General features: G+C 54.6%; 9 protein-coding genes across 9 annotated transcripts; 6 read left to right on the top strand and 3 right to left on the bottom strand.

The window, feature by feature from the left end:
• Positions 1–6,775: 6,775 nt before the first annotated feature.
• On the top strand, positions 6,776–8,464 carry INS49_015199 (uncharacterized protein; the record flags this gene model as incomplete). The annotated part of the gene is made up of 2 exons (XM_043175885.1): positions 6,776–7,694; positions 7,755–8,464. 2 exons carry the CDS (start codon positions 6,776–6,778, stop codon positions 8,462–8,464), a joined length of 1,629 nt encoding a protein of 542 aa, XP_043020842.1.
• Positions 8,465–9,686: 1,222 nt separating this feature from the next.
• INS49_015198 (uncharacterized protein) lies at positions 9,687–11,309 on the bottom strand (the record flags this gene model as incomplete). Its single annotated transcript, XM_043175884.1, has 3 exons — positions 9,687–10,861; positions 10,928–11,127; positions 11,182–11,309. 3 exons carry the CDS (start codon positions 11,307–11,309, stop codon positions 9,687–9,689), a joined length of 1,503 nt encoding a protein of 500 aa, XP_043020841.1.
• A 754-nt stretch (positions 11,310–12,063) lies between these two features.
• Positions 12,064–12,957, top strand: INS49_015197 (uncharacterized protein; the record flags this gene model as incomplete). Its single annotated transcript, XM_043175883.1, has 1 exon — positions 12,064–12,957. One exon carries the CDS (start codon positions 12,064–12,066, stop codon positions 12,955–12,957), a length of 894 nt encoding a protein of 297 aa, XP_043020840.1.
• Positions 12,958–13,538: 581 nt separating this feature from the next.
• Positions 13,539–15,100, bottom strand: INS49_015196 (uncharacterized protein; the record flags this gene model as incomplete). The annotated part of the gene is made up of 9 exons (XM_043175882.1): positions 13,539–13,614; positions 13,673–13,749; positions 13,809–14,062; positions 14,116–14,196; positions 14,242–14,406; positions 14,471–14,705; positions 14,756–14,858; positions 14,920–14,938; positions 15,007–15,100. The coding sequence occupies 9 exons, from the start codon at positions 15,098–15,100 to the stop codon at positions 13,539–13,541; spliced, it is 1,104 nt and encodes a 367-aa protein (XP_043020839.1).
• A 442-nt stretch (positions 15,101–15,542) lies between these two features.
• INS49_015195 (uncharacterized protein) lies at positions 15,543–16,805 on the top strand (the record flags this gene model as incomplete). Its single annotated transcript, XM_043175881.1, has 5 exons — positions 15,543–15,556; positions 15,620–15,825; positions 15,885–15,962; positions 16,028–16,494; positions 16,557–16,805. 5 exons carry the CDS (start codon positions 15,543–15,545, stop codon positions 16,803–16,805), a joined length of 1,014 nt encoding a protein of 337 aa, XP_043020838.1.
• Positions 16,806–17,744: 939 nt separating this feature from the next.
• On the top strand, positions 17,745–20,861 carry INS49_015194 (uncharacterized protein; the record flags this gene model as incomplete). The annotated part of the gene is made up of 3 exons (XM_043175880.1): positions 17,745–18,662; positions 18,713–19,664; positions 20,134–20,861. 3 exons carry the CDS (start codon positions 17,745–17,747, stop codon positions 20,859–20,861), a joined length of 2,598 nt encoding a protein of 865 aa, XP_043020837.1.
• A 31-nt stretch (positions 20,862–20,892) lies between these two features.
• Positions 20,893–21,463, top strand: INS49_015193 (uncharacterized protein; the record flags this gene model as incomplete). Its single annotated transcript, XM_043175879.1, has 2 exons — positions 20,893–21,081; positions 21,164–21,463. 2 exons carry the CDS (start codon positions 20,893–20,895, stop codon positions 21,461–21,463), a joined length of 489 nt encoding a protein of 162 aa, XP_043020836.1.
• A 128-nt stretch (positions 21,464–21,591) lies between these two features.
• INS49_015192 (uncharacterized protein) lies at positions 21,592–22,140 on the bottom strand (the record flags this gene model as incomplete). Its single annotated transcript, XM_043175878.1, has 1 exon — positions 21,592–22,140. The coding sequence occupies one exon, from the start codon at positions 22,138–22,140 to the stop codon at positions 21,592–21,594; it is 549 nt and encodes a 182-aa protein (XP_043020835.1).
• Positions 22,141–23,142: 1,002 nt separating this feature from the next.
• Positions 23,143–23,788, top strand: INS49_015191 (uncharacterized protein; the record flags this gene model as incomplete). The annotated part of the gene is made up of 2 exons (XM_043175877.1): positions 23,143–23,277; positions 23,363–23,788. 2 exons carry the CDS (start codon positions 23,143–23,145, stop codon positions 23,786–23,788), a joined length of 561 nt encoding a protein of 186 aa, XP_043020834.1.
• Between the last annotated feature and the right edge of the window lie 1,396 nt (positions 23,789–25,184).

The raw sequence follows: 25,184 nt of genomic DNA, 5'->3' as shown, positions 1-25,184 counted from the left end.
ATTCAGGACTTTCCCATCCGCAAACGTCAGAGCACAAAGAAGTTCCCTCGGACGTTTGACATCCCGGCACTATCTCGGGCTGTAATTCCGTCTGCCTCTTCTGAGTCCAAATGCAACGCCTTTGTCAAGTTCAGAGAATGTCTTCCATTCCATCCAAGCTAATGCCGTCCCCATCATAGTCATTGACAAAGGAATAAATCTCAATTCCATCTGTATCGGCCGATAACAAAGAAATATTCGTACTCAGGTAACCCCATGTTCGCTGCAATAAGCCCTAGATGAAACCAGAAATGAACCAACTGGGCTTATCAGCCACGGATTCAACGTTCATATTCCCCGGGATCGTCGATTTCCCATGCGTTCCTTCTTCGGGCGTCCCAAAGCTACCTAGATATTTACTTTGCACCGTGAATCGAACATTTGAGGAACATGGCCTCCTTCGAGTCCTTGGTGGCCACCTTGATGACCACCTTTATGGAGTCTCAAGATCGGTCAACTACAGACAAACAAGGAGTTCTGTTCGAAAGGATCCGAACAGGTGTGGTCGATGGAATGAAGATAGTCCCGGGGCTGTCCGTGGAAGCTGAAAAAGTATGCATACTTCCAGGCGAGCCAACATTGCAGCTCGTCTGTGAGTTATTGGAGACGAACAGGCTATCACCCACATAGATTGCTATTGGAGTCATCGCTGGCTTAGGACTCTGTGGCTGCATTGCGCGGATGTTCATCCCACGCAGTTCCCAGCAACGGCTATACCTGGATGACGCTCTCCTGACTCTTGCATTGGGCTGCCTCTGTACCGTCGCCGGCATTTTATACCGTAAGCAGCTTTTGGGTATAATGAATACCCGACAAAGAACCAACATCACCTATCTTTTGCATGTACAACAAGGACTTTACGGCTTGCAGGTTTTGAGACAAGCTATGGCCACCTTATGGCCCAGTCCTCACCGCATTGGCGTGTAGCTATTTCTTTGGTGCTCTGATAGCTGACTCTGAATGCTGTAGATGCCAACTATCATCCTGACCTGTATTCGGCTCCCCAAGACTTCCAACCAGCTCAACCCTTCCAATATCCTGACAGTGAGATTTACGAAATCCAAAAGAACGCGTACCCGCTTGTAGCTTGGATTTGGACGTCGACGTTTGCTGTCAAGGTGTGTTTCCCATCTTTCATGCGCCCATTCATCGGCCACATATCCTGGCCTGTGAAGTGGTATTATTGGTTAGTTGTGGTCTTTTGCACAATATCTTGGTCTTATGTGGTCTCCAACCCTTTCACTGTTTGCCCATATTTCGGGCTGGACTCAAGTAAGTATAACCACCCAGCCAACCTAAGTTAACCAATTTACAGCAGAGGCTAATCTGTTTTTAGCTGCATGCTTCTCTTCCACATTGAATGAGTCGCAGGCCCTCGCACTTGGTGTACGGATAATGGTCATGGACGTACTTTCCAACATTATGGGTATGCTAAATCTCACTTTTCAAGCCCCTGAATTCATTTCCCTTGAAGCTGACATCGCCTTAGTCTACAGCATTCCCACCGTCATCTTCTGCCACTGGATTCTTAGTCGGTCGACCAGATCCGGTTGGCTAGTCGTACTCTGCTTGTCCATGTTCCTCTGCCTGTCAACTTTTCTCCTGCTGTTCATCTTGAGATGTCTGGCCGTCTTTGCTGTCACCTCTGCGCTAGTGTTATTGGAGTCAGTGTTAAGAAATTAGTCCTTGGTTTTATTTAGACTAAGTCTGGTCTTTATGTAACGGTATGGCTCTTATAAACTGCTGGATAGCGAACCTGGGGATTGGTTATAATGGTCTGTCTAGGCTGGCATATGCATGATTGATTTGCAGCAGTAGTTAAAATCAATCCACCGCAGAGTGCCTCGCCGCTCTCGACCCCATCTTGGCTGCATGCTCTATAGCGCTCGCTGAACCCAGACCGAGTATGTAACAGACTATGAACAGTTTCCTACACCTCTAAGGAGAAAAACTAAAGGCCTGTTGTTTGTTGCTGACTCTTCGCCACTATACCCTGCTGCGGCTGCTTCTTGTGCTGCGGTATGGTGGTAGACAAGACCTCATAATTACCGACCAGTCCAGGCACGGAAATACGGTACAGAACTGCCGTACTACATGATCAGGCTCGGCCATCCGGTGGTAAGTTGTTTCTACGACAGGCTACACCGCTTGAGTCGTCAATAAGCATGAGCAAGGGACGTATGGGATCGAGCCTAGGAAGCAACGCCTGCTGACAATCCCGGGACGCGCGCAGATGAAGATGAGCGAATCGATATTAGGGCTCGCGGAGATGCGAGCGTGCTCCAGGCCCGCATTTCTCCCGCGAGATCTGTGGTTGATCTGCATCAATGGACATGTGCACAATCAAAGCCAGCAGGCGCATCTGCAACATGCAGGCGTATCGCCCGCACTGATCTCGCATTCCCCGGCTGGGCCGTGCAGCCCGTGTCCGGTATGGGCCGGCAGCTGACTTCTGTGTTGACTGCAGGCAGACGGATTATCAAATACTGACGGTCACCAGTTCGTGGTGGCTCAGATGGGATCACGGGACCTGATAGGCTGCCGCAGCCAAAACCGCAGCGCGAGCACGCCAAGCCGGAGGCGCTGGAACGGGTTTGCCCCGGGATCTCGGCAGCTGACGCGAGTGGGCGGAGCCTGCAGAGGTCGCCTGGGCGGCCCAGGGGCAGGTGATGATTCAGCCTCGCAAGATTTTTTTTTTCTTGTCGCGCGCACTCTTGGGTGGTATTGAACGGCAGAGTCATCCGTCGCCAAGAGTGGCGTTGGATGGAAGGCTGACTGGTGACTGATGGGACGACTCAAAGACTTTTCCACCAGAATGCGACAGTGGGTTGTTATAAGAGTGTCGCGACCCCCAGGCCCGTTCTCCGGGCTGACTGTAATTCAGTCGATCGCAGGATCAAGCACAAACCATTGAGCAACAATCAAAACGGCCATCAAATAAACAACAACCATCACCACGAAATCAATAAGAACGAGAACCAAATACAACAATCGCCAAGATGACCAATCCGGCCAAGACGGTCTGGTGGGAGACATACCAGTTATGGGACGAGGTGCTCCACCAGGTTGGGAAAGCGTACTACAAAGCAAGGCCGCCCAAGAAGGGATCGCGAGGCAGGGCAGGGCCCAGGCCAGCCCTACCAAGATCGCAGAGGGCCACGGGCAAGATCTCATCAAGCCGAGGACCCAAGCTGCAGGCCCAACACGAACCTCACAACATGCAGCTCGTCCGACAGCGCTCGTATTCGTTGGACGGGTGAGCCCAGCGGGCAAGACACACACACGCGACCGACTGCTGTTACATAATCAGCCGTTGGGTTGGTTGTGGTGACAGTAGGTGAGTGAGTGATGATTGCCCGAGGTGACCTCGGGTCCCAAGAAAAGCCAAGAACAACAATGGCGTGGCCGTGGGCGTAACATCATGATGTTCGCCGTTACCGACAGATAAATTGTCTGGAGTGTGTCGCCTTTGAAGCCCGTCGAGGAGCTGCCTCATCAGAGTGACGTGGCCAGCCCACCTCAGCCACGCACACACAAAGGTCGACAGTGAAAGCCAAGGCTGGATAGGGGCTGGTTGACGACGCTGCCGAACCGGGCCCGCACAGGGGCTGAGGGGCCTGCAGCAGGTTGAGTGGGTACCCGACGCATGCAGGCGGGAACGCCAGTGCCAGTGCACGCACAGTACGCGCACGAGGGTTGGAAGTTGGCAGGGCAGGCCGCAGATCAACCAACTGATCGATTGAAGCCGTCGAGGCCATAGGCAGGACGAGCTGATGGATGATGGGTGCCAATGAGGCCCATTTTATTATTTACTCTCAGATATGTAATTAGTATAAGTAGTAAAAGGCAGTAGCAGCACTTTTGACACTGCATCCAGTCAATCGGGCATCACGCTGAGACACGACACGAAGGGGAAAAGAAGAAGCATAAGTTCCAATGGATTGGCATCGACGATCCATCCGGGTGATCGCCAGGGGAAATGGTGCAGCAGCGTGAAGGGCGGTTGGAGCACCAGGAGATGCGCCCGCGAGACAGCTAAGAACGAAACAAAAAAGCTTCGTTGGGAGCCCAAGAAATTGGACAACGGCGCTGGCGCTGGGGCAACTCCGCAGGGGCAGCAGGGGCAGCAGGGGCAGCAAGGCGCCACCAGTCGGGGCCCCAATTGCTGCTGCTTGATTGTGCTTGGCCTGCTTGGCCAGCCCTGATTGCGGGCCGGGTGGCCGCCCAGAGGAATGCCCAGCAGATGCCATGAGATGCCACGAGATGCCAATGGTCGCCAATGGTCTTGGCCGTCTTGGGATGGATTGCTTGAACCGAGCCGCATCAGACCTCGAGGACGACAAGAATCACACACATTTTGCTCCACGATTGCGTGCGCGGTTGGACGTGGGCGTGCTGAAGTTGGCCAGCCCGATCTTGATGACGATGGACACTGAACACGATGTTGATCGTATCGTTGACTCGTGCCGGAGCCAGTCTGGTCTGAATGGAATGTCAAGACTTGACTGAGACTCCCAGACTCGATACTCAATACTCCAAAAGACCGCCGTCGCAGGAGGCCGAGACTCGAGACGTTCAGAGCTGAGAGCTGAGGGGCCAGGGCAGAAGACGGAGGACGGAGATTGAGATTGGCCCCTCCTGGGCCACTGCTCCTGCAGCTTGCAACCTACCTGCGACCGAAAGCAGATTGAATGAACCCACAAAGTGAGGAATCCGTACGGTCTGACGGTGCAGCGAGCATTCACCGGGAGTCGGCCTACCACGCCAATTGATGGCTGCCGATTGATGGTTGAGGAATGGCCGACGAAAGGAACAGAGAAAGAAGACACACTGTGTGGGTGTGCTGTCGACGGCCCGATAGGGGGGGAAGGAGATCAAAGAGGAGGGTGGCACGGTGGGAGCGGGCTGCTGATTGACTGATTGATTGACCCTCGCAGCTGGCCCTCGGCGGATACGAGATACCGGGCGACTGGGCCCAGTACCCTCTGGTGTCTGTCTTGCCATGCGCTGTCCAACTACACAGTACTGTGTTTCGATGTGTCGCTGTCTCACACTGCCACTCTTTGTGATCAACTGCCAGGTGGTCTGCAACATCGGCATCTTACATCTCGCATCTCGCAAACTCACGCCCGCGACCACCGGGGCAAGAGAAGTTGCATCTTGCATCGCCACGGCATGTGCCTGTGCCCACCCCCACTTATGATCTCTGCCTCCTGGGATGGCCCATCTTGTCTGACGAGACGTTTCTGGTGGTTTTGGCCGGTCGAGCAGTTCCAGGCCCCGTCTCCAGGGATGGAGCCAGTCAAATGCAAATGTCCCGAGTGATTGACGCCCTCAACCTGGCCGAAATTGAATTAGCAGCACACCAGAGAGAGTCGATGGCCCCTGAGGATCCAGACCCATTCAAGCCAGTCCTGCACCGTCAGCCAGTCAGCAAGCCAGCCAGATTAATCAATGATCAAGTCAAGTCAAGTCAGTCAGTTCAAGCAGTCAATCCCCAATCAAAGTTGGTGTAGGGGTGTCGGGGTACGTACCTAGCTCGCGTCCCTACCTCCCCGACCCCACCTCACCCCGTTCCTGTCCCCTTGTCGGCCCCTACTCCCTGCAACATGGGCCAAACCTTCCCACCCTGGCAAGATGGCCATCCAAAATTGAAATTATCAACCGCGAAGCCATTGACGTACTGTGGTACTCGTGTGTTCCTTCCCGCCTCTGGACGCAGGGTGCGGTACTGTGCCGTGCGTCGACATACGGTGCTGGCTCTGGTACACCTCCTGCACATCTCGTATCACCAGTGACAAGCGACTGCCTCCTCCTCCTCCTGCCTCCAGCGCCCAAACCCCCTTTCCCAGTCGTACCTCGTTCTTGCCTGCGCCTGCCTGTGCCCACCTTTTGCCCGTCCACGATTCGCCGTGCTCCATCATTAATTCCTCGATTTCCTGATTTCTTCTTTCCCTCCCTCCCTCGCTCCTTCCGTTCCCATCCAGTTCATTCATCCTTTTTCATCCGTCTCATCCGGCTGTGTGCAAATTGATCCGGGCCTCTCTCCTCTTGCCTCTTCAATTTGCCCTTCTGGTGCTTCTTCACACCCGTCCATCTTGTTTGACTTGATCATTCACCACTCTCTTTGAATACCAGTATACTGATCCTTTTCTCTTGAAAAGAAGAAATAGACTTGCTCAAGGTACGTTGCTTGCTGCTCTACGCGCGCAGTGTGTGGTGTGTGGTGTGTGTACCGCCTGTCTGTGTGTACGGGCGTTTCCCGTGCCTTCCCTGCTCTTGTTTCTCCATCTCGTCCCATGCCACCTTCCAAACCTCATGCGGCCTCCGACAAGAGCGTCAATGCCAAACGTCAACGCCCTGTCAACGTCATCCCGACCCGGCGGCCCAGCGAGAACAAACGGTGTGAAGACATCGGACGAGTTCGTCCTTGCAGGCCTCACCCCTCCACAACCCAGCCCAGCCAACTATTTTTGTTTTGTTTACTATGGGTCGACGTCACGTCACAAGTTGAAGAGAAGAGGCCACTTGAATTATTGGATTACCCGCCCGGACAACTCATCGATTCCATTGCTTCACCTTGGTTTCCCATTCACACTCCAGATGTTTGCTAACAAGGCTTTTGTCTCCTCCAGGCCGTCTTATTTTTAATATCAAAACACCCACGCTCTCTTGAAACCCAGACCAGGAACGAAACCCACATCAACACTACTATCAACCCACACACACAGTCACCATGTACTCAGCCAAGCGAGTTGTGCTGGCCCTCGTGGCCGGTGCCTCGGCCGCCGTCGAGCCCATCGTTGCCAAGGGCCAGCACTTCTTCTACAAGAACGGCACCCAGTTCTACATCAAGGGTGTTGCGTACCAGCAGGACACCGGCTCGTCTGAGGCTGCCAAGCGGTCCACGTCGAGCGGTCCCGACTACCTCGACCCCCTGTCCGACGAGACCCTCTGCAAGCGAGACGTCCCCGTCCTGAAGGCTGCCGGCACCAACGTGATCCGTACCTACGCCATCGACCCCACCGCCGACCACGACGCCTGCATGCAGCTGCTCGCCGACGCCGGCATCTACGTCATCTCCGACCTGTCGTCGCCCGACGAGGCCATCATCCGCAGCGACCCCCAGTGGAACACTGCCCTGTACAAGCGCTACACCTCCGTCGTCGACGCCCTGGGCAAGTACGACAACACCATCGGCTTCTTCGCCGGTAACGAGGTCTCCAACAACAAGAGCAACACCGACGCCTCGGCTTTCGTCAAGGCTGCTGTTCGTGACACCAAGGCCTACATTGCCGACAACCTGGACCGCTGGATCGGTGTCGGTTACGCCGCCAACGACGATGCCACCATCCGCAACAACATGGCCGAGTACTTCAACTGCGGTGAGAGCGACGAGTCCATCGACTTCTGGGGCTACAACATCTACGAGTGGTGCGGTGACAGCACCTTCGAGAAGTCCGGCTACTCTGAGGTTGTCCAGTTCTTCTCCAACTACTCCATCCCTGTCTTCTTCGCCGAGTACGGTTGCAACACTGTCGACGGCGGTGCTGGCCGTACCTTCCAGGAGACCACCGAGCTTTACTCTGACGACATGACCGAGGTCATTGCTGGTGGTATCGTCTACATGTACTTCGAGGAGGACAACGACTATGGTAAGTCTACACGTACAAACTGGCAGGCCTGATTGGCGGCTAACAATAATTTCCCCACAGGTCTGGTCAGCGTCGTCGACAAGTCCAGCGTCAAGGAGTTCAAGGCCTACACCGCCCTGAGCTCCCGCATCGCCGCCGCCACCCCCAGCTCCGTCGCCATGGATGCCTACAGCCCCACCAACTCGGCCGCTGCTTGCCCTGCCATCGGTGCTTCTTGGGCCGCCGCCTCTTCCCTGCCCCCCACCCCCGACTCCTCCCTGTGCGAGTGCATGTTCAACTCCATCTCGTGCGCTCCTTCCTCCAGCCTGTCTGAGGACGACTTCGGCGAGGTCTTCGGATACATCTGCGGCCAGGACCCCGACTCTTGCGCTGGTGTCAACGGCAACGCCTCCACCGGTGTCTTCGGCGCCTACTCCATGTGCAACTCCACCCAGAAGCTCGGATACGTCCTCGACACCTACTACAAGGCCCAGAAGTCGGCCTCGGACGCCTGTGACTTTGACGGCAAGGCTGTCACCCAGTCCGGCAGCTCCGCTGGGGACTGCAAGACCAAGCTCGCCAGCGCCAGCTCCGCCAACGCTGTTGCCGCCACCGCCACCGGCACTGGCTCCTCCGGCTCCGGCTCTTCTTCCGGCTCTTCCAGCTCCTCTTCCAGCAGCTCCCTGGCCACTCCCCTGCACATGAAGAGCTTCTTCAGCGTTGGTGACATGGCCGTCGGTCTTTGGGCCGTCATGGCCATGGGTGCTGGTGCTGCCGTCTTTGCCCTGTAAGCAGGGTCAGCCAACAGTGCTATGGGATGCCGCCACGTGCGGCAGGGGAAGCCCGGAGGTGTCGTGAGTCTGCATGGCGGCGTTGCGATGATATCCGACACCGCCCAGAGCAGTAGCATTTTCTGCATGCGGCGGTGTCAAACTAGTTGCATTTTTTCTATGTAGGATAGAGACCTCGGTCTTTGTACGGAATTGATCAATTTTGCTATTCAGAAAAGCCAGAGCACGGGTACCGGGATCGGACACGAGCAACTGATGGTTCGTCATGTCTTTCACGTGTGGCGTTTTCACTTTCGACTCCCATTTCTTCTAGAAGGTAACAGGAGTGGATAGTTCGGGTATACAACGGGGCTTGATGTTTAATCAAAGTTTAATGACCTAGACTCTTCTTCCCAAATAACTAGCGTCATATCCAGATCACACGCGCCCTCCCCGGTGTGATCCCGTAGTTGCCAACCTTCAACTTGTAGCCATATCCGTACTTGCTAGCTAACCGACCAAGATGCTGTCTCCTGGCTAGGAAAGCCTGTCGATGTTGTTGGCTCTCGAATTCCAACAAGGACTCAGCGTGCCGCCGGCGCCGGTAATACAAGTAGCTTCTCGCCGGTAGCAGGCGCCTGAACGTAACCCTCGTGTTCTTGGTCCGAGGCTTGCGCGTTGAGCGATTAATGGCGTATATGGCCTTCCCGTGGCTGCGTTGTTGAGCAAGATCCTCGCCGTTGGCTCTGGTGGCGCTTCTTTCGATGCAGGCTTGCGAGGACCGGTCACATTGGCTGCAGCTGTCCTCGCTGACTCCTGACGCGGAGGGCGCGGTCTGCCCACATGCGTCGTTGTTGACTTGGCGCGTAGCTTTGCTAGTTCGATATCGGCGCCTTTCTGCCTACCGTCAGGGTTCTCACTCGTTAGCCCTCTGACTTGCTATCATGTGGACTCGGCTAGTCTGCGATTTTCGACACTTGGTACGCCCGTTGATGAAACTGGCGACACTTTTATATTCTGCCTGAACCAGCCGCAGAGACCTAATGGCTTGGTACACAGGTCCCATTTCATCTCGGGATCGATCAATTGTTTAGCATGTCAGCTCCCTCTAGCTTGGCCTCAATTCCATGATAATTAAATGGCAGTTAGCAAGGTCGGTTCGTTAACAATCTCATTGTATTTCAACACAGACGTTGAGAGACAACGACACCATCTAGACTCCCCACCATGAGATGAAATGAGATCACAGACGATTGCCCATATTGATGTGGACGGCCTTGATCTGAGTGTAAGCCTCCAAACCAGCCTCTCCCAGCTCTCTGCCGATACCACTCTGCTTGACACCTCCAAAAGGTATTCTCGGATCGCAGTCTTGGCTGCTGTTCACCCAGACCATACCTGCTTCGATGTCGCCCGCAACCCTGTGAGCCTTCTCGAGGTCTCTGGTAAAGACTGCAGCTCCAAGCCCATAGGCTGTACTGTTCGCCCTGGCAACAGCTTCCTCTTCGGTTTCAAAGCTGGAGATGACAACAACCGGACCAAAGACCTCCTCCCTGAACACCGTCATGGAATCCGTGACGTTGGTAAGCACCGTTGGCCGGACAAAATAGCCCTTATCCCCAGGCAAATCCTTTTGCCCGCCGGCCATAAGCGTAGCCCCCTCGGAGACAGCAGAGTCTATGAAAGTTTTAACGCGTTCCTGTTGCTGCTTTGTGACTTGTGGGCCTTGATAAGTTGCCTCGTCAAAAGGATTGCCCAGTACGCTGGTGCTGGCTACCCTCTGCTGGAAGGCCTCCACAAATGATGCATAGATCGGCTTGTGGACGAGAATACGGGACGTTGCGGTGCAGATTTCACCCTTGTTCGACATGATGCCAAAATGGGACCACTTTACAGCCTGGTCGAGATCCGCATCGTCAAAGACCAGCAATGGCGACTTGCCTCCGGTCTCGAGCGTGATGTTCTTTAGGGACTTGGCGGCCAAGGCCATAATCTGGCGAGCTGTAGACGTCGATCCTGTGAATGCGATCTTGTCGACCTGGGGGTGCTCTACCAGCGCGACGCCGGCTTCCCTTCCGTAGCCGTTGATCAGATTCACGACTCCGGCAGGGAAACCAGCTTCTCTGATCAGCTGCCCCAAGACCAGAACACTGAGAGGGGTCTGTTCAGCCGCTTTCAAGACGACAGTGTTGCCGCAGGCCAGCGCGGGACCGAGCTTCCAACACGCCATGGAGAGAGGGTAGTTCCAGGGGATGATCTGCCCAACGACCCCGATGGGCTGCCGGATGGTGTAGGCGAATTTCTCAGACGTGGTTGAGATGGTCTGTCCAAAGATCTTGTCCGCCCAGCCGGCATAGTAGCGTATAGTGCCGATAGCTTCGGGCAGATCGCCCTCAAGAGCGTCCTTGTATGGCTTTCCTGGGCCGCAGTGTCAGATTCAAGCGGCAAAAGGCGGCTCTGCAGACTCAGCTCAGTTGTACTTACCGTTATCCCATGTGTCAATAGTGGCAAGCAGCTCCTTGTTCTTCTCCATCAAGTCAGCAAGGCGGTTCATGAGAATGCCGCGCTCGGTCCCTGGAAGCGTCTTCCATGGCCCGTTCCTCAGCGCAGCATGAGCTGCCTTGACTGCCTTGTCAACGTCTTCTACCGACGCTGCTTGTACAGTCGCAATCTCAGACTCGGTGCTGCAGATTGTTGATCAGCAACAGGTGCGAAATATATCATGAAAGCATGCTCACAATGGATCAATAGAAGTAATTGGCTTCTCCGATGATCCCTTGACGAATTCGTTGCCGATGAAGAGACCCAATGGCTGTGAGTAGGAATGGCCGTTTGGCGCGGTTAATGATGCAAAGAGGTCAGCCATGGTTGACGATTGATGCGTTGTATACGTGCATGCAGATTGTGAGCAAAAGCAGAGACGAATTCACACATATACGTCCAAGTTGAACTGTCTACAAGTCTCAATCGCTTATCACCAAGTCCGTCACTGCGGCCGGTTCCCGGCTCCGATTGCCGGACCGGCTCGGGCTGGCCTTCCTAATGTAGCTTCACTGCAAAGGAAGTTTGCCGGGTTTTCCGTATTTGGACGAAACCCGACTAACACCGGAGTCGCATTGAAGACCAGAAAGAACACTAGCCCAGGGTCCGTTGGGAAATATCACCAAGCCCATTGTGAATGAGATGCTGATTATGGCGCATTATGTGAAGATGAAACCAGATGTAGTTCGTATGGATGATTCTCCTATAATGTGACTGCTCCAGGCACTTGAACGGTATTTGTACTATGCTCTTAAGGCCAACAGCCGGTGAAATGGGTCTGTCAGAGCATTCCTGTCACCTCGGCTTCTCTTTCCGAGCATGGTTGGCAGAGCCGAGCCCGAGCTGCTTCCCTCGCGTCCGGAGCAACCAGATTGCAGGTGCAGCATGTCTCGCACTGGCTTGCCTCTTGAATCTCTTGATGTAGGCGATGGTGTAGAATGATGTATATACCAGTTGAATATCCGAGATTTATGATTGAAAAGGCCTATCAACGAAGGCATCAAACATCATCAATTGCTACCCCGACCTAGACCGCTTTACAAACACCCCACAAATACACAAACACACACTCAGTCACCATGTCTCTCCAAGGTATCATGGTCGCGTTGTACACGCCATTCACGGCCGATCGGTCGGCCATTGACGTCGCGGCTTTGGACCAGCACATCCAGCATCTCATCAAAGCGGGCGTTCACGGCTTAGTCCCCGGCGGCAGCACCGGCGAGTTCACCGCGTTGACCCTCGAGGAACGCAAACAACTTGTCGAGGCATGCGTCAAGTCTGCGGCTGGAAGGGTCCCGGTCATCGCGGGTACCGGTGCACTGTCGACAAGAGACGGCGTCGAGCTCGCAAAGCACGCCGCCGAGGTTGGTGCGGCAGCGCTGATGGTTGTGCCTCCATTCTACGACGCACCGTCTGTGGAAGAGCTGCACCAGCTCCTGGCAGAGCTGCATTCCGTGTCAAAGCTCCCGATCATGTACTACAACATCCCTTCAGCAAGTGGTCTCAAGCTCAGCCCGGCTCAGCTGGCCGATCTATCAAAAGTGGGAGTCGCGTACCTGAAAGACACCTCAGGGGATGCGCCGGCGCTCACGGAGCTCCTGTTCTCCCTGCAGGACAAGATCACCGCCTTCAATGGCTGGGACACGTTGACCTTCTACGGCCTGGCCGCTGGCGCAAAGGGCTCCGTGTGGGGCGCGACCAACATCATCCCCGAGCTGTCTGTCGAATTGTGGGAGGCCCTTGCTGTGAAGAAAGACCTGGAGAAGGCAAGGGAGCTCTGGACCAAGATCTACCCTGTCTGCAAGTTCCTCGAGTCTTACAACTACGCGGCAGCTATCAAGACCGGTATGGAGCTGCGTGGCACGCCAACAGGAGGATGTCGGAAGCCCTTTGTGGTCCTCGGCCAGAAAGAGCGCGCCGAGTTTGCGTCGTTGCTTCAAATCGCTGGTGTTAAGGTTGTTGGGCAGTAAAGCCGGTGATCGCACAAGACTTGGCAAGTGGGATTTGAGTTGCCGAGATTAATGAAATGCATTACCGCTTGATTAATTATGTGTAATGATTGGAGTGAAATGCACGATTTCAATACGGACTTTCATTTTCAAGTTTTTAAGCTCAATATCCCGCATGCTCTGCTAGGAACAACTTTCGCCAGCTTCAACAAATGGTTAATAGTATTCTTATGGCCACCTTGCTTAGCTTCAAAATGCCGGAGTATTTTCCAGGACTTCCTGAAAAAAAGGAAATAATCATTCACATGGCCAATTCTCTGTCTAGAAAGCGCCAGATGAAGATGAGATGCTGCCCCTGAGTATTGTCGCGGCTACGGCCCAGGTCTACTAAAGATGATTAAAGGTTGAAGTCGATCCAAGCTAGATACACAATGTAATGCTTCACACCATTAATCAAATTCGGCACTCGAGTTTGTACACCAGATCACCATGTAGCAATCATCCTATCTAAACTCCAAAGTCACCGTGCTGTGCAGTTTGAGAGCCCCTTGAGCGTAAAATATGCCCCACCGTGGGAAACACGGTGAACAGGGCCTTGCCCCTTACAACCTTGCCAAGATTCCGTCGTGCCTTAGGTATGCCAATCTGTCCGGTGTGATGTCCTTGACTGACGCACATCTACCAACCAAGTCAGTTGTTTATTCGTGGCCTGATGAGAAAAAGACGGTAAACTAACCCGGCCAGCCTCATTGTCACGGCAAATTCTTCCTTGAGCATCTTGATCGCCAGCTCGACGCCCTTCTGGCCATTGTACTGTACAAGGGTCAGCACATCCAGTCAGGAGAGGGAGGGATTCTCTTCGAACTTCATACCGCAAGACCCCAGATGGGTATTCTGCCAACCAACACATGGTCCGCACCAAGGGCGATTGCCTTGAAAATGTCAGAGCCCTTGCGCACCCCTCCGTCCACTGCGATCTGAATCTTTCCCTTGGCAAGTGGTGCGCAGACACGAAGTGTGTCAAGCGTGGCGGCAATGCCATCAAGCTGTCGCCCGCCGTGGTTGGAAATGACAACACCGTCCAGGTTGTGATCGATGGCCATCTGAATATCCTCGGTTGTGTTTACTAGACGGTCGTCAGAAAAGAAGACAATCAGATGGCCGAATGAATGCACTCACCCCCCTTGAGCCAGATTTGCATCTTGGTGTGCTCCTTCAGCCACGGGATCGCGGAATTCCAATCGAGACTAGCATCTTCGTCTGTGGTCAGCTACTATGTTCAGAGTACCATCGGTAGATTCTTACCAAAGGCTGTTGCCGCATTATCGCCACTGAACTCTTTCCTGCCGTTGGACAGGAGATTCGGGAACTGCATTTCCTCTGGGAGCGTGAAGCTATTGCGCATCTCATTGAGGCGGCGTCCAAGCACAGGCACGTCTACAGAGACGAAGATGGCTTTGTAATTGGCAGCTTGGCGGCAGTCAGACGTTAGCATGGGTGTGGCATACCGGGCAGTCGACATTGGGTTCCTCACCTTCTGCTCGCTGCAGCAGTTGCAGAGTGGTACGACGGTCTTTCAGCACGCAGACCTGCATGAAAAAGGGGTTTCCCAGCCCTTGCTGTGCGACTTCTTCAAGTGACACGGTTGAGTAAGATGACAGGCCCATGCATATGCCCTCTGACGCCGCGGCTCTCGAGGTGGCGACTTCACCCTCGGGATGGGCTAGTTGGTGCATAGCAGATGGGCTGAACCCAAAGGGAAACGGGACCTATGGAGATTTAGACATTTCCGAATGACTCGGTGATAATGGTGCCTTACCTTGATGCCAAATATCTCCGCCGACGTATCGACGTGATCTACATTAACCAGAATGCGAGGACGGATCTTGTATCTTCGGTATGCTTCCTCATTTTCCCGGAGTCTTGAGACAAAGTGAGCCACCGAACCTAAATGAAACTGACTGATTTACAGTGTAAACGCACGTTTCCATGTCCATGGCCCCTTCATTATAAAAGTCTGGTCATCGTCAGTCTGGAAACACGCGGCTGGCTGGCACAGGAGCGACAGACCTCGATACATGGGAGGCAATTTTGCGCTGCCCTCGCGTTTGAGGTCATTAATGCTGAACACCTTGGTGTCAAGAGACACGCTGCGGTTTGCCATCTTGCTATCTTGGTCTGGACGATTATCTGGCCTGCTGGTGGTGATGAAGGCTGCACATGGATAGCGATGGAGGCGTTCTTAGTTTAATAGCTATCTCGGCGGAATGCCCATGATGGATGTCATTATACGCGCATGGGACCGCGGGATTTGAGACTAGTTCCCGGTTAGTTGTTCACGGTGGTCGAGTGGTTTCGGGACTGGAGTTGGATTCGGGTTTGCTTGCTCCTTTGGTAAAACATCCCCCACTCCACATTTGGCCGACGACTTAGCAACGCGCCAGCTGGCAGGACGGTTCATAAGAGACAACTTAGCATGGCCCATCTGTGTTGAAGACGCAAGTCGTACTACAGACATACAGACATTCCGTCCCGTCGATTACATTACGTTGATCCCTGTCTATCTTCACCGGTCCTTATCAAGTCCATCAGACACCCAGCCCATGATGAAGGTCTTCCTGTAGGTACCCACCATCACACCCTGGGCCTGGAGATGAGCCGGATCACTCACCCCCGTATGCAGCACTGGTGCGACTGGCTACATCGGGGGCGATGTACTTGCTTCGATCGCAAGCCGATTCCCCACCGCATCGATCACAGCTCTGGTCCGCGACACAGTCAAGGCCAAGCCCATCACCGACGAGTATCCCCACGTTCAGCTTCAGCAGGGTGATCTAGACTCAGCCGATGTCATTGAAGCAGCTGTCAAGGAAACTGACGTGGTCATCAGTATGTGTCCACGTCTTCCTCGACCTCTCTTTTTGCAAGTAAACTGACAGATGATCCAGATGCTGCCAACGGAAAACACATCGGCGCGGTCCAGAGTATCGCAAATGGCATTCGCAAGGCCAGCAGAACAAGCCCTGGTAGGTTTTGATGATCTTTTGAGGTTCTATTTTCCAACATTTACTGAGACGTGCTCGTAAAAAAGTCTCTTGGATCCAGATATCCGGCGCAAGCGTCCTCTCAGCACCGGATGTCGTCCACAAGCGTTTCGGTGAGGCCTCGGGCCGCAAGTATAATGACTACGGCAGCGTTTCCGAGATAGTTGACCTCATTGAGAAGTCTCCGGCACGTGCTGTCGACCAAGCCATGCTGAGCATCGCCCGTGAACTGGGGTCCCGAGTCCGCACAGCCATCCTCTTCCCACCCATTATCTACGGTTTGGGTCGTGGGCAGGGCAATCGCAATAGCATACAAATTCCTGGCCTTTGCAAGGTAGCCATTGAGCAAAAGGCTGCAGTGTATGTCGGACCTGGAGAGGCTACCTGGGGCAATGTGCATATTGCGGACCTCAGCAGCCTCATCACAGCGATAGTAAGCAAGGGGCAGGACAAGGATTCCGACCCAGAACTCTGGAACGAGAATGGCCTATATTTTGTTCAGACTGGAGAGATGGTACGTAGTTACCTGGCATTCATTTGGCTGAAGATTTTACTCACAATAAATCGCGCCTCTAGTCATGGAAGCGCATTGCCGAGATTGTTTCTCAGACAGCCCAGAAGGCAGAGATACAGGCGCTGCCAAAGTCGATTGATGCCCAGGAGGCGGACAAGACCTTTCCTCATGGGAGTGTTCTATTTGGCACAAACGCTGTGTGTGCCCCAGATAGGGCAGGAAAATTGCTCGGCTACAGCGCTTCACAGCACGGCCTTGAAAAGGAAATACCCGAGTCGTTCCAGAGAGAGTTGGACGCTCAAGGGGCGTGACTGTTGATGACTTAATTAGACATACGTAGCTACGTAGCAGGCAGTCTCGCAGCAATGAAGAAAATGAAGACGGGGAAGCAGTCACGAGGTGGCTATCAGAGCTGAGATCCGATTCCGTTGGTTGGCTCCTGGGATTGACATCCTATCATGTGGCCAAGCCTGAAGCCGAGCGCTGATATTTGCCGGATCTTCACCTACGTTTATTATTTGACATGTGGACCTGGCATGAATAATGGTTATCTAAAACAGATAACTTTACAGTCTACCCCGCGAAGATACACATAACTAGAGCGGGGGGCCGGCTATGCCTGTCCTAGCTCGGGTCGCTGCTTCATGCCAAAGACCAGACTATATATCGCGGTTCCCTTTTCGTCAGGCCAGCCCGGACGCCTCTCGTTCCCCTTTCGTTGCTCGCTTCCGACGGCGAAATCTAACTTCTCATGGAACCACAGTCCACTTCCGTTCCCTCCCCCGCATCAAGGCGGTTCTGACGGCGTGTCTCCCCGGCCCCACTCCCTTTTTTTTTTTTTTGAATCGGCCGGACTCGCTCCCCGGCGGGGTCCGAAGAGTCCGAAGACAGACTCCGTATGGATAGCAAGGTACAGCCTCGACCGAAACGCTCGCGGGGTAGCTGCGCGACATGCCGGCGGCGCCATGTCAAGTGCGACAAGACCAGGCCCGCCTGCAACACCTGCAGCAAGGCAGGCGTGGGTTGTGATGGCTTCGCAGCCGACGTGCGATGGGCCGCGCCCTCGGGCCAGGCAGCGCATTCCTCCACGAGCACCGCTGGTTCTGCATCAGCCGCCGCCCAGCGGTCGAGACGACACCTATATACGGGTAATGCTCCTGCCTGTCTATGTTTCCTCGCCGCTCTTGGCTTCCATCATATCATTGCTTCCCGGCTGACCAGCCGCTCTGTAAGAAACGTCTCGAGAGCTCATGAGCCATGGGCTTGTTGCCAGCTTGGAGGACAACTCTGTAGATGGCTGTCTTGCGGAGCTCGATCGCACCAAGGACCGTCAGGTCACGGTCGGCCCGTTCGGTGTGCTTGACCTGGGCCAGGCCGGATCAGGAGCCACCTCACAAGGTGTAGCACAGCAGACCGACCCGGGGCTCGTCAGCGACAACCCAGACCCAATTCCAGAGCCGGAGCCGGATACGACAAGCCCATTCTCCCTTGACACCCTTCTCGGCCTGGACAGCACTCTGCAATGGGGTGATCTCTTTGACGCAAACCCAGCCTACCTCTTCGCCGCTGACCCGGGTAGACTGGCTTTGGATGCTCCCGGCATGCCCGACTCGACGTGGAGCTGGCCAGACCCCCAGCTGACGCCGATGCAGATCGAAGGCATGGAACAACGCATCCCACCACCGGGGTCATCTCGGTCGGACACGACAGGAGCCCCCCTGACTGTGCCCCTGATTCAGTCTCCGGTCGTCAGTGATCATGATAGTGTGACGCCAGACATGGCCCAGTCCTTGCTGCGTCACTTCCGGGCAAATCTTAACAGCATCACGCGGGCGCTACCAACGGGGCTCAAGTCGCCGTGGGAGATCCTCAACCTGGCGTATGCGGTACAGACCTTTGCCGACCTGACCTTCTTTGAGGCCAACAACGTGTCGCACGCGGCCAAGGCGAACTACTGGGCGGTGCTCAGCTGCGCCGCGTATCATGCCAATGCGACTCCAGCAACTCGAAGCGGCTCGTCACAGCCATCAGTGGATAACTTGGCCTCTACGACTCTCGCAAAGGCCAAGCACCACATGCAGATGTCTCTCAAGACTGAGGTCCAGGGCAAGTCAAGAGCAAAATACAAGGATCAGCTGATGGCAATCCTGATGCTCGCTAATAACTCGGTAAGACCTGCGGCCAGGGGGGCTGAAACTAATTTCCGAGTAGCTTACAGATCCCTCAGATCATCACGGGTAATGAAAAAGACGCCCGCTGTTACCTGCTCGACGCGGAACGCCTGCTCCGGCTAAGGGGTCTCGCCAAGCGCCACATCTCCAGGCGGGTGCGTCTGTTGCATCACGTGTACACATGGATGCGCATCATGGGCGAGAGCACATATGTCATCCACGACTACGACACACAGGAACCGAACATGTACAGGCCGGCTCCCCAACCCCAACAAGAATCACTGCGTGCTGGCGGAATCCAGCCACTGCAGGATCCCCAGTACACGCGTCTAGACGACTTCCTCAGGCTGCAGCCACATGCTTCCGATAGTGACCTTGAGATCGAGGAGTTGAAAGAGCACGAGACCGGGCGTCGAGATATCCACCTTGAAGACTCCCGTGAATCTATGGACACCCTCTATCCTCAGGTCTACGGGATACCCGAGACGTGGCTAAGCCTCGTATCCCAGGTCACAAGGCTTGCCAACCTGCTCGATATGGTCAAGTCTAGGCCCAGCTCGTCAAGTTTCGAGCTGTCGAACTCCCTCCAAAAGCGGGCCAAGCTGCTCGAGGAAATGATCTGTAGCTTTGCCTCCCGGCCCGTAATGGGCCCCGGAGGGCACGCGTCGGATGAGGACAACGCCCAGCGCGAGGCCGCCCACACAGACGGGCCCAACCCCCACATGCTGAGGGCCCTGAATACTGCTCTGGAGATATTCTTCTACCGCCGGATACGTGACCTGCACCCCCGCATACTGCAGGGCTACGTCAGCGGCGTGATAGATAGCCTGAGGAGCTTTGAAGAGGCCTTGGCGTCCCACAACCTCGAGGGCCCTTGTCCGGTGTGGCCACTTTTCATGGCCGGTTGCGAGGCTGTCAGGCCAAAGGACCGCGAATTCTTCATGGAACTGACCCAGCGTGGCGTGGAGCAATTTGGGATCTCCAGTTTCAAGACCGCGGGTGATATCATGTCCACCGTCTGGAAAAGACGTGACAGGCCGTTGGAAGGTTCCACGACCCCGAGCTCCTCTACGTCTGGAGCCTTGTCCCGAAGCTCGACCAAGTTACGGAGTGCGTCGCTACAATGGACGTGGGTTGATGCTCTGCGTGAGGGCGACATTGTTTCTTTGTTAGCTTCAAGACACTGAGCTGGCCGTGGTTTGCCTCAAAAACATATAACCAAGTGTACCAAACCTCGCGCCCTTTTGGCACGAGTTACCGTAGGCTGTTCACCTGAAGATGCAAGATCAGATATTTATCTTGTCTTGACTCGGGTTAAATTATTATTAAACGGACGGGCGAGGATACGCGTGATAGCTATGGGAGGGCCATGCCTTCTCCTCGTGGCATACATTCTCATGAGCATCCTCGTGTACGGTATCATCACCGCGACCACCGAGTTCAGTTCCTACCTCCCGGTCCGTGGCAGCGAGTGTCAACTACTTTGGGTCCCGCTACGTCTCGAGCAGCCTGGGCTTCGCGCTCGGCTGGATGTACTGGTATATCTTCGCCATTACCGTCCCGGCGGAAATAACGGCAACCAGCCTCGTCATCCAGTACTGGAACCCACCAGTGCATGTTGCCGTATGGATCAGCATCTCCATGGTCGTCATCATAGCCCTCAACTGCTTCCCAGTCAAGGTCTACGGCGAGGCCGAGTTCTGGTTCGCCTCCCTCAAAGTGTCTAGGCTGATCGCTCTTCTCATCACGGCCCTTGTCATTGTTTGCGGCGGTGGCCCGAACCGACAGGCCTTGGGATTCCGTTACTGGCGCCAGCCCGGACCAATCAAGGAATACCTCGTTGACGGCGATAGCGGCAGGCTGTGCGCTTTTGTTGGCACTTTGGTCTTCTCGGTCTTTGCCTTCGCCTTTGCGCCAGAGCTGATCGTGGTCACCGGTGGTGGGATGCAATCGCCCAGGCGGAATCTGCCGACGGCCGGCCGTCGATACATCTACCGGCTCATCTTCTTTTACGTCCTGGGCTCCTTCTTCATCGGCCTCATCATCTCCAGCGACAGCGCCCGTTTACTCGGGGGAGGAAAGGGCGCAGGGTCGTCACCATGGGCTGTAGCGGTCAGCGAGGCCGGAATCAGCATTTACCCCGACATCGTCAACGCTATCATCCTGACATCGGCCTGGTCTGCCGGCAACTCGTAACCTGTATCTCTCGAGCCGAGCCCTCTACAGCATGGCTCTCGTGGGCACGGCACCGAAGATCTTTGCCAAGTGCACCAAGAGCGGCGTGCCCTACTACGCACTCGCTGCGAGCGCATCCATATCCCTCCTGGCATACCTCAACGTCGCCTCGACCGGCGCCGTCGTCTTCAACTGGCTGATCAACATTATCAATGCCGGTGCCTTCCAAAGCTGGATCGCAGTGTGTTATCATCTACCTGCGATTCCGGAAGGGCACAAAGGTGCAACGTATCACCGAACTTCCGTACCGATCCCGGTTTCAGCCCTACTTTGCATGGATCTGCGGAGTGACCTTCTTCGTCCTCATGTTGTTGAACGGACTCAAGGTCTTTGTCGGCAACAACTGGGACGTCTCGAGTTTGCTGACTGCATACATTGGCATCCCCGTCTTTCTTGCAATATACGTTGGCCACCGCTTCACCGTTGCCCGAGATGAGCCGTGGTATATTGACGCCAAAGCCATGGACCTGACGACCGGTATGGATCAAGTGCTTGCGGCAGAAAGACCACAGACCAAGCTCGGCGGATCAAAATTCGGTGGTCTCTCGCGCGTGCTTGGGTGATCGTTTCCAAGCCTCCGTTCCAGCCTGAAGCTCAGGGTCTCGAGGTCCTGCGTACCGACGGTCGTAGTGCACAATAATGCAGCTCTATTCACCCGTCCCTTATGATTACTTGTCGTATATCGTATTGTCTACAGAAGGCCGGAAAACTGTAAGGCGTCATTGTCTGGAGCAGCGGCAAGATCGCACTCAAGGTGTGACCTGCAAAGAAGGACGACGTCCATCTTAGCTTGCTCTCCCGAGATGAGATGATCTTCGCGCTGCTCCCAGGTGATGGCTTCGATCTTTCTACTGATGCCGCCCTCGCTTGGCTGAACAGTCAGAACGAGTCTGTAGAGCTCAATGTTTGACCAGGTTCGGCGGATGGAGATGTAACCACCCTGCGCCATGTCTTCTTCCGTTACAACTCGAGCCGGCGCAGCCTTTTCCGTCCTTTCTTCTTCCATCCAGGGCTCCTCCATCTCAAGTTCATCCAACAGCTGGTCATCTGTCAGCACTTCATCCGTCGTTGCTTTCTTTTCAGCCGATAGTTCATCTAGTAATTCTTGATCCGTCATATAAACAAAGGCCCATCTGTCATCCATATCTCGAATCCTACAACCGCGTTTGAGCGCTGCGAAGTCTTTTTCACTGAGATTTAGGCCCCAGGATGCTGCTGCAGGGTTCTCAATAGGCTGCATCTCTGTATTATTTTATAAGGCAAATTAGCGCTAAGTCCTGTAATACCTTGATCTTATTTCGGGGAGGGACGAACTTGTGAAGCTAAGCTGGGGCCCCTCAAGAGGGGTTTTGCTCGTTTGCTCGAACGGTCCCAGAGGGAAACGTTGAGGACACGATACCCGGCAGAAATCCATGGGTACAAGTGAGCAATGGAGGTATTTGAGAAGAGGAAGACTGAGGCCGGTCGATGCAGAGAGTTTTGTTTCTTAAAAAAAGGCTTTAATTGGAAATGTCATTGGCCAGGTGGCGTTTGGTGATGGGAGATATAAGTAGCCATACTGTGCATGTGCTTTGCTGTTGCGAGCAGGCATCGGCGAACCAACACCCGCGTGGGCAACCAACAACGGGCTACCATGGATGGCTGCTGAGGCAAAGACAGCTCCACTTGCCGCTCGCTGTCCTTGACGGGTATGGACCAAATAATCGCACCAGGAAGACCAAAAGCCACACTTGGTGGACCAAAGTTCAATATTCTCTCGCATATAAGCCCATGGTCCGGGTCGGGCCCGTGACTTTACAAAAGCTGCGGACTCCCCGACCTCGAAAATTGCCGTTCGTCAAACTAATCGTCAACGATTCAAGAATGCGCCCATCATTGGGTGTGTGGGCTAAGTAGAGAGTGCACAAGACAAGAGAGTCACGACATTGACGGAGGTTTTGGAGGCGTCTCTAGTCTGTAGATGTGAGGTGGCCGTGGTTCGTCCCGTCATTGGCCCACGTAGGCAGGCGCAGCTGGAATGCGGGTTCCTGCATGAGTGGGGGCGGGCCAAGGTGAGGGCTCAGACGGGGGTAACCACCTCCCCCAGCCCCTCCAAGCTTGCCCACTGGGGAGACCCAAGCTCGCCGTTGCATCCTCTTGGAGTCAATCCAGTTCTACCCCCGTCGCATCCCACCTCGACCTTGACATCGTCCTCTGAATATCAGACCATTTCCAACGATTTCCAAGCAGCCGGCAGCAGAATATGGCCGTCTACGACTACGTCAGCGGCACGATCGACTCGGCGCGTCGCCAGGCCGACCGCGTCGTGAGCCCGACCGACCGACAGAAGGCCTACGACAGCGTCCTGAGCTTTGCCCAGGAGCAGCCACTCTTATTTGTATGCTACCTCCCACGGCCTCGTCCTAGACTCACTCCTCTCTTGTACTCCGCTGCAACATACTGACCACTCAACCCCCCCACAGTCCTTCGTCGTCGCCCAGCTGCTGCTCTCCCTCGTCCCGGTCCTCCTCTTCGCCTCCTTCGTGCTCGGCACCATCGCCCTCGCCCTCTTCACCGCCGTCATATTCTCCCTCTTCTGGATCGGCGTGGCCAGCATAGTCCTCGGGTCCACCCTCTTCGTCACCTTCGGACTCGCCGCCCTGGGTTGGCTGTGGTTCGTCGGCACGTACCTTGCAGCCAACTTCGTCTACGGTCTCGTTGCCGGCAGCAGCGACAAGGTGGACCATGCTGCCAGGTCGAAGATGGAGGAGAAGTGGGCAAGCATCAACAAGAATGAGACGGCAACAGACGATGGCGAGACGAGTGTTGTTCAACAAGACAACGATGTGGTCAAGCGCGAGGAGGCTTCGCGTCTCATGGATGCGACCGATTTTGCTCCAAGGGGCTAGGGATAGCGGGGACTACCACTGTGTGGTATTACGATGAATTTACACGGTCAACCAAATCTTGCCCGACCTTGACTTGGTTCCAGGACCCGTTGCTGCTGAGGTCTCAGGGGAGCATGATTTTGAGCACTGTGGATGCAATATTTCAACACGTTGCGGGCCCCAAGTCGACTTGTCATCCTTTCAGACCATTGCTCGAAATATGTAGCAGAACAGTGACGAAGTCGGAATCAGGTCTTTGCGGCGCTACATTGCCCTTCGCTGGTTGGGCCGTGGTCAACCAGGAGGTTTCAGCGGGTCCATTTCCGATCAGGCCTTCGAAGATTACGAGGCTCTAGTCATTTCAATCCCAATTTTACTCTCACACCCTGGAGTCACATAGAATCTTCCCAATGAATTGGGTGCCCCGGGAAGTGGGTATTTTTGTCGGCAGAAAGCGCACTGTCAACGGTCAAGTCGCCCGCAAGCTGTACGATTCTTCTGCACCCAAAATCAGCTTATACCCCAAGGAGAGGCTTGGTGTGGCAAAGATGTCAGGAACTCAGTCTGATTGTTGTCTACAGCTATGGTCACTTTCCTATTTGCGGATTTCTATCTCATACCTCATGTCACAGGCTTTCCGACCACGTCGACACGAGGGAGGCACCTGAGCATTGAAGTCTCTGCCCACATGCTCGCTACGACATGAGGTAAGATTCGAAAGCTATGACAATGGTAATTGTGTCTGTCTTGGGACCCATGGCAGATCTGGCCAACAGCCTGACATCAGCCTGTGTGTTTGATTGCCACTATAAGATGAGCTTTCAGATGACACTGTCTTGCCCTCCCTGTTAGCTAGCACACACGACTGGGAGCCATCTAACTCTTGTGGTTCCGCACTTGGTATCTTGAGCCTACTTGCACTTGGAGTCTTGTCCCAGAACAACATCGAACTCTCCGGGCTTTCTTCGCTTTGTTGCCGACGCTCCTTCCGCATGAGGATGAACTTGCTCCCACCCACTAGCAGGATGACTAGAAGAGCTGTGATGGCAACCGCTATGCCTGCTAACGCGCCTTTGCTCAAACCTGTAGAGCTACCAGCGTCCATGGGTGACGGCGGAGGGCTAGTACCAACACTCGATGTGGACAGAGGATCGGTACTCACTTTTGGAGAGGCCGTTATCGTGCTGGTCGAGAAAGTTGTCGGCTGAGTCACGCTCGGGCTGACAGGCACCACTGATGCATGAACCTGCGCGGAAAACATCGGTGAGCTGGTGACTGTGTTATTCTGGCCGTCCGCGAGGGATATCTGGTACCCATATCGGGAATCGAAGCTCAGGTCATCTGGTACTGTCCAGTTGTACACCCATGACGACTGGGTGGGCGGCGAATACTGGGATAAATCGAGGATACCTGCATC

Source organism: Diaporthe citri, assembly GCF_014595645.1.
Source record: "Diaporthe citri strain NFHF-8-4 chromosome Unknown scaffold_8, whole genome shotgun sequence".
NCBI classification, from domain to species: Eukaryota; Fungi; Ascomycota; class Sordariomycetes; order Diaporthales; family Diaporthaceae; genus Diaporthe; species Diaporthe citri.
Note: the sequence above shows the minus strand (reverse complement) of the source record. Positions and strands in the feature narration are given on the sequence as shown.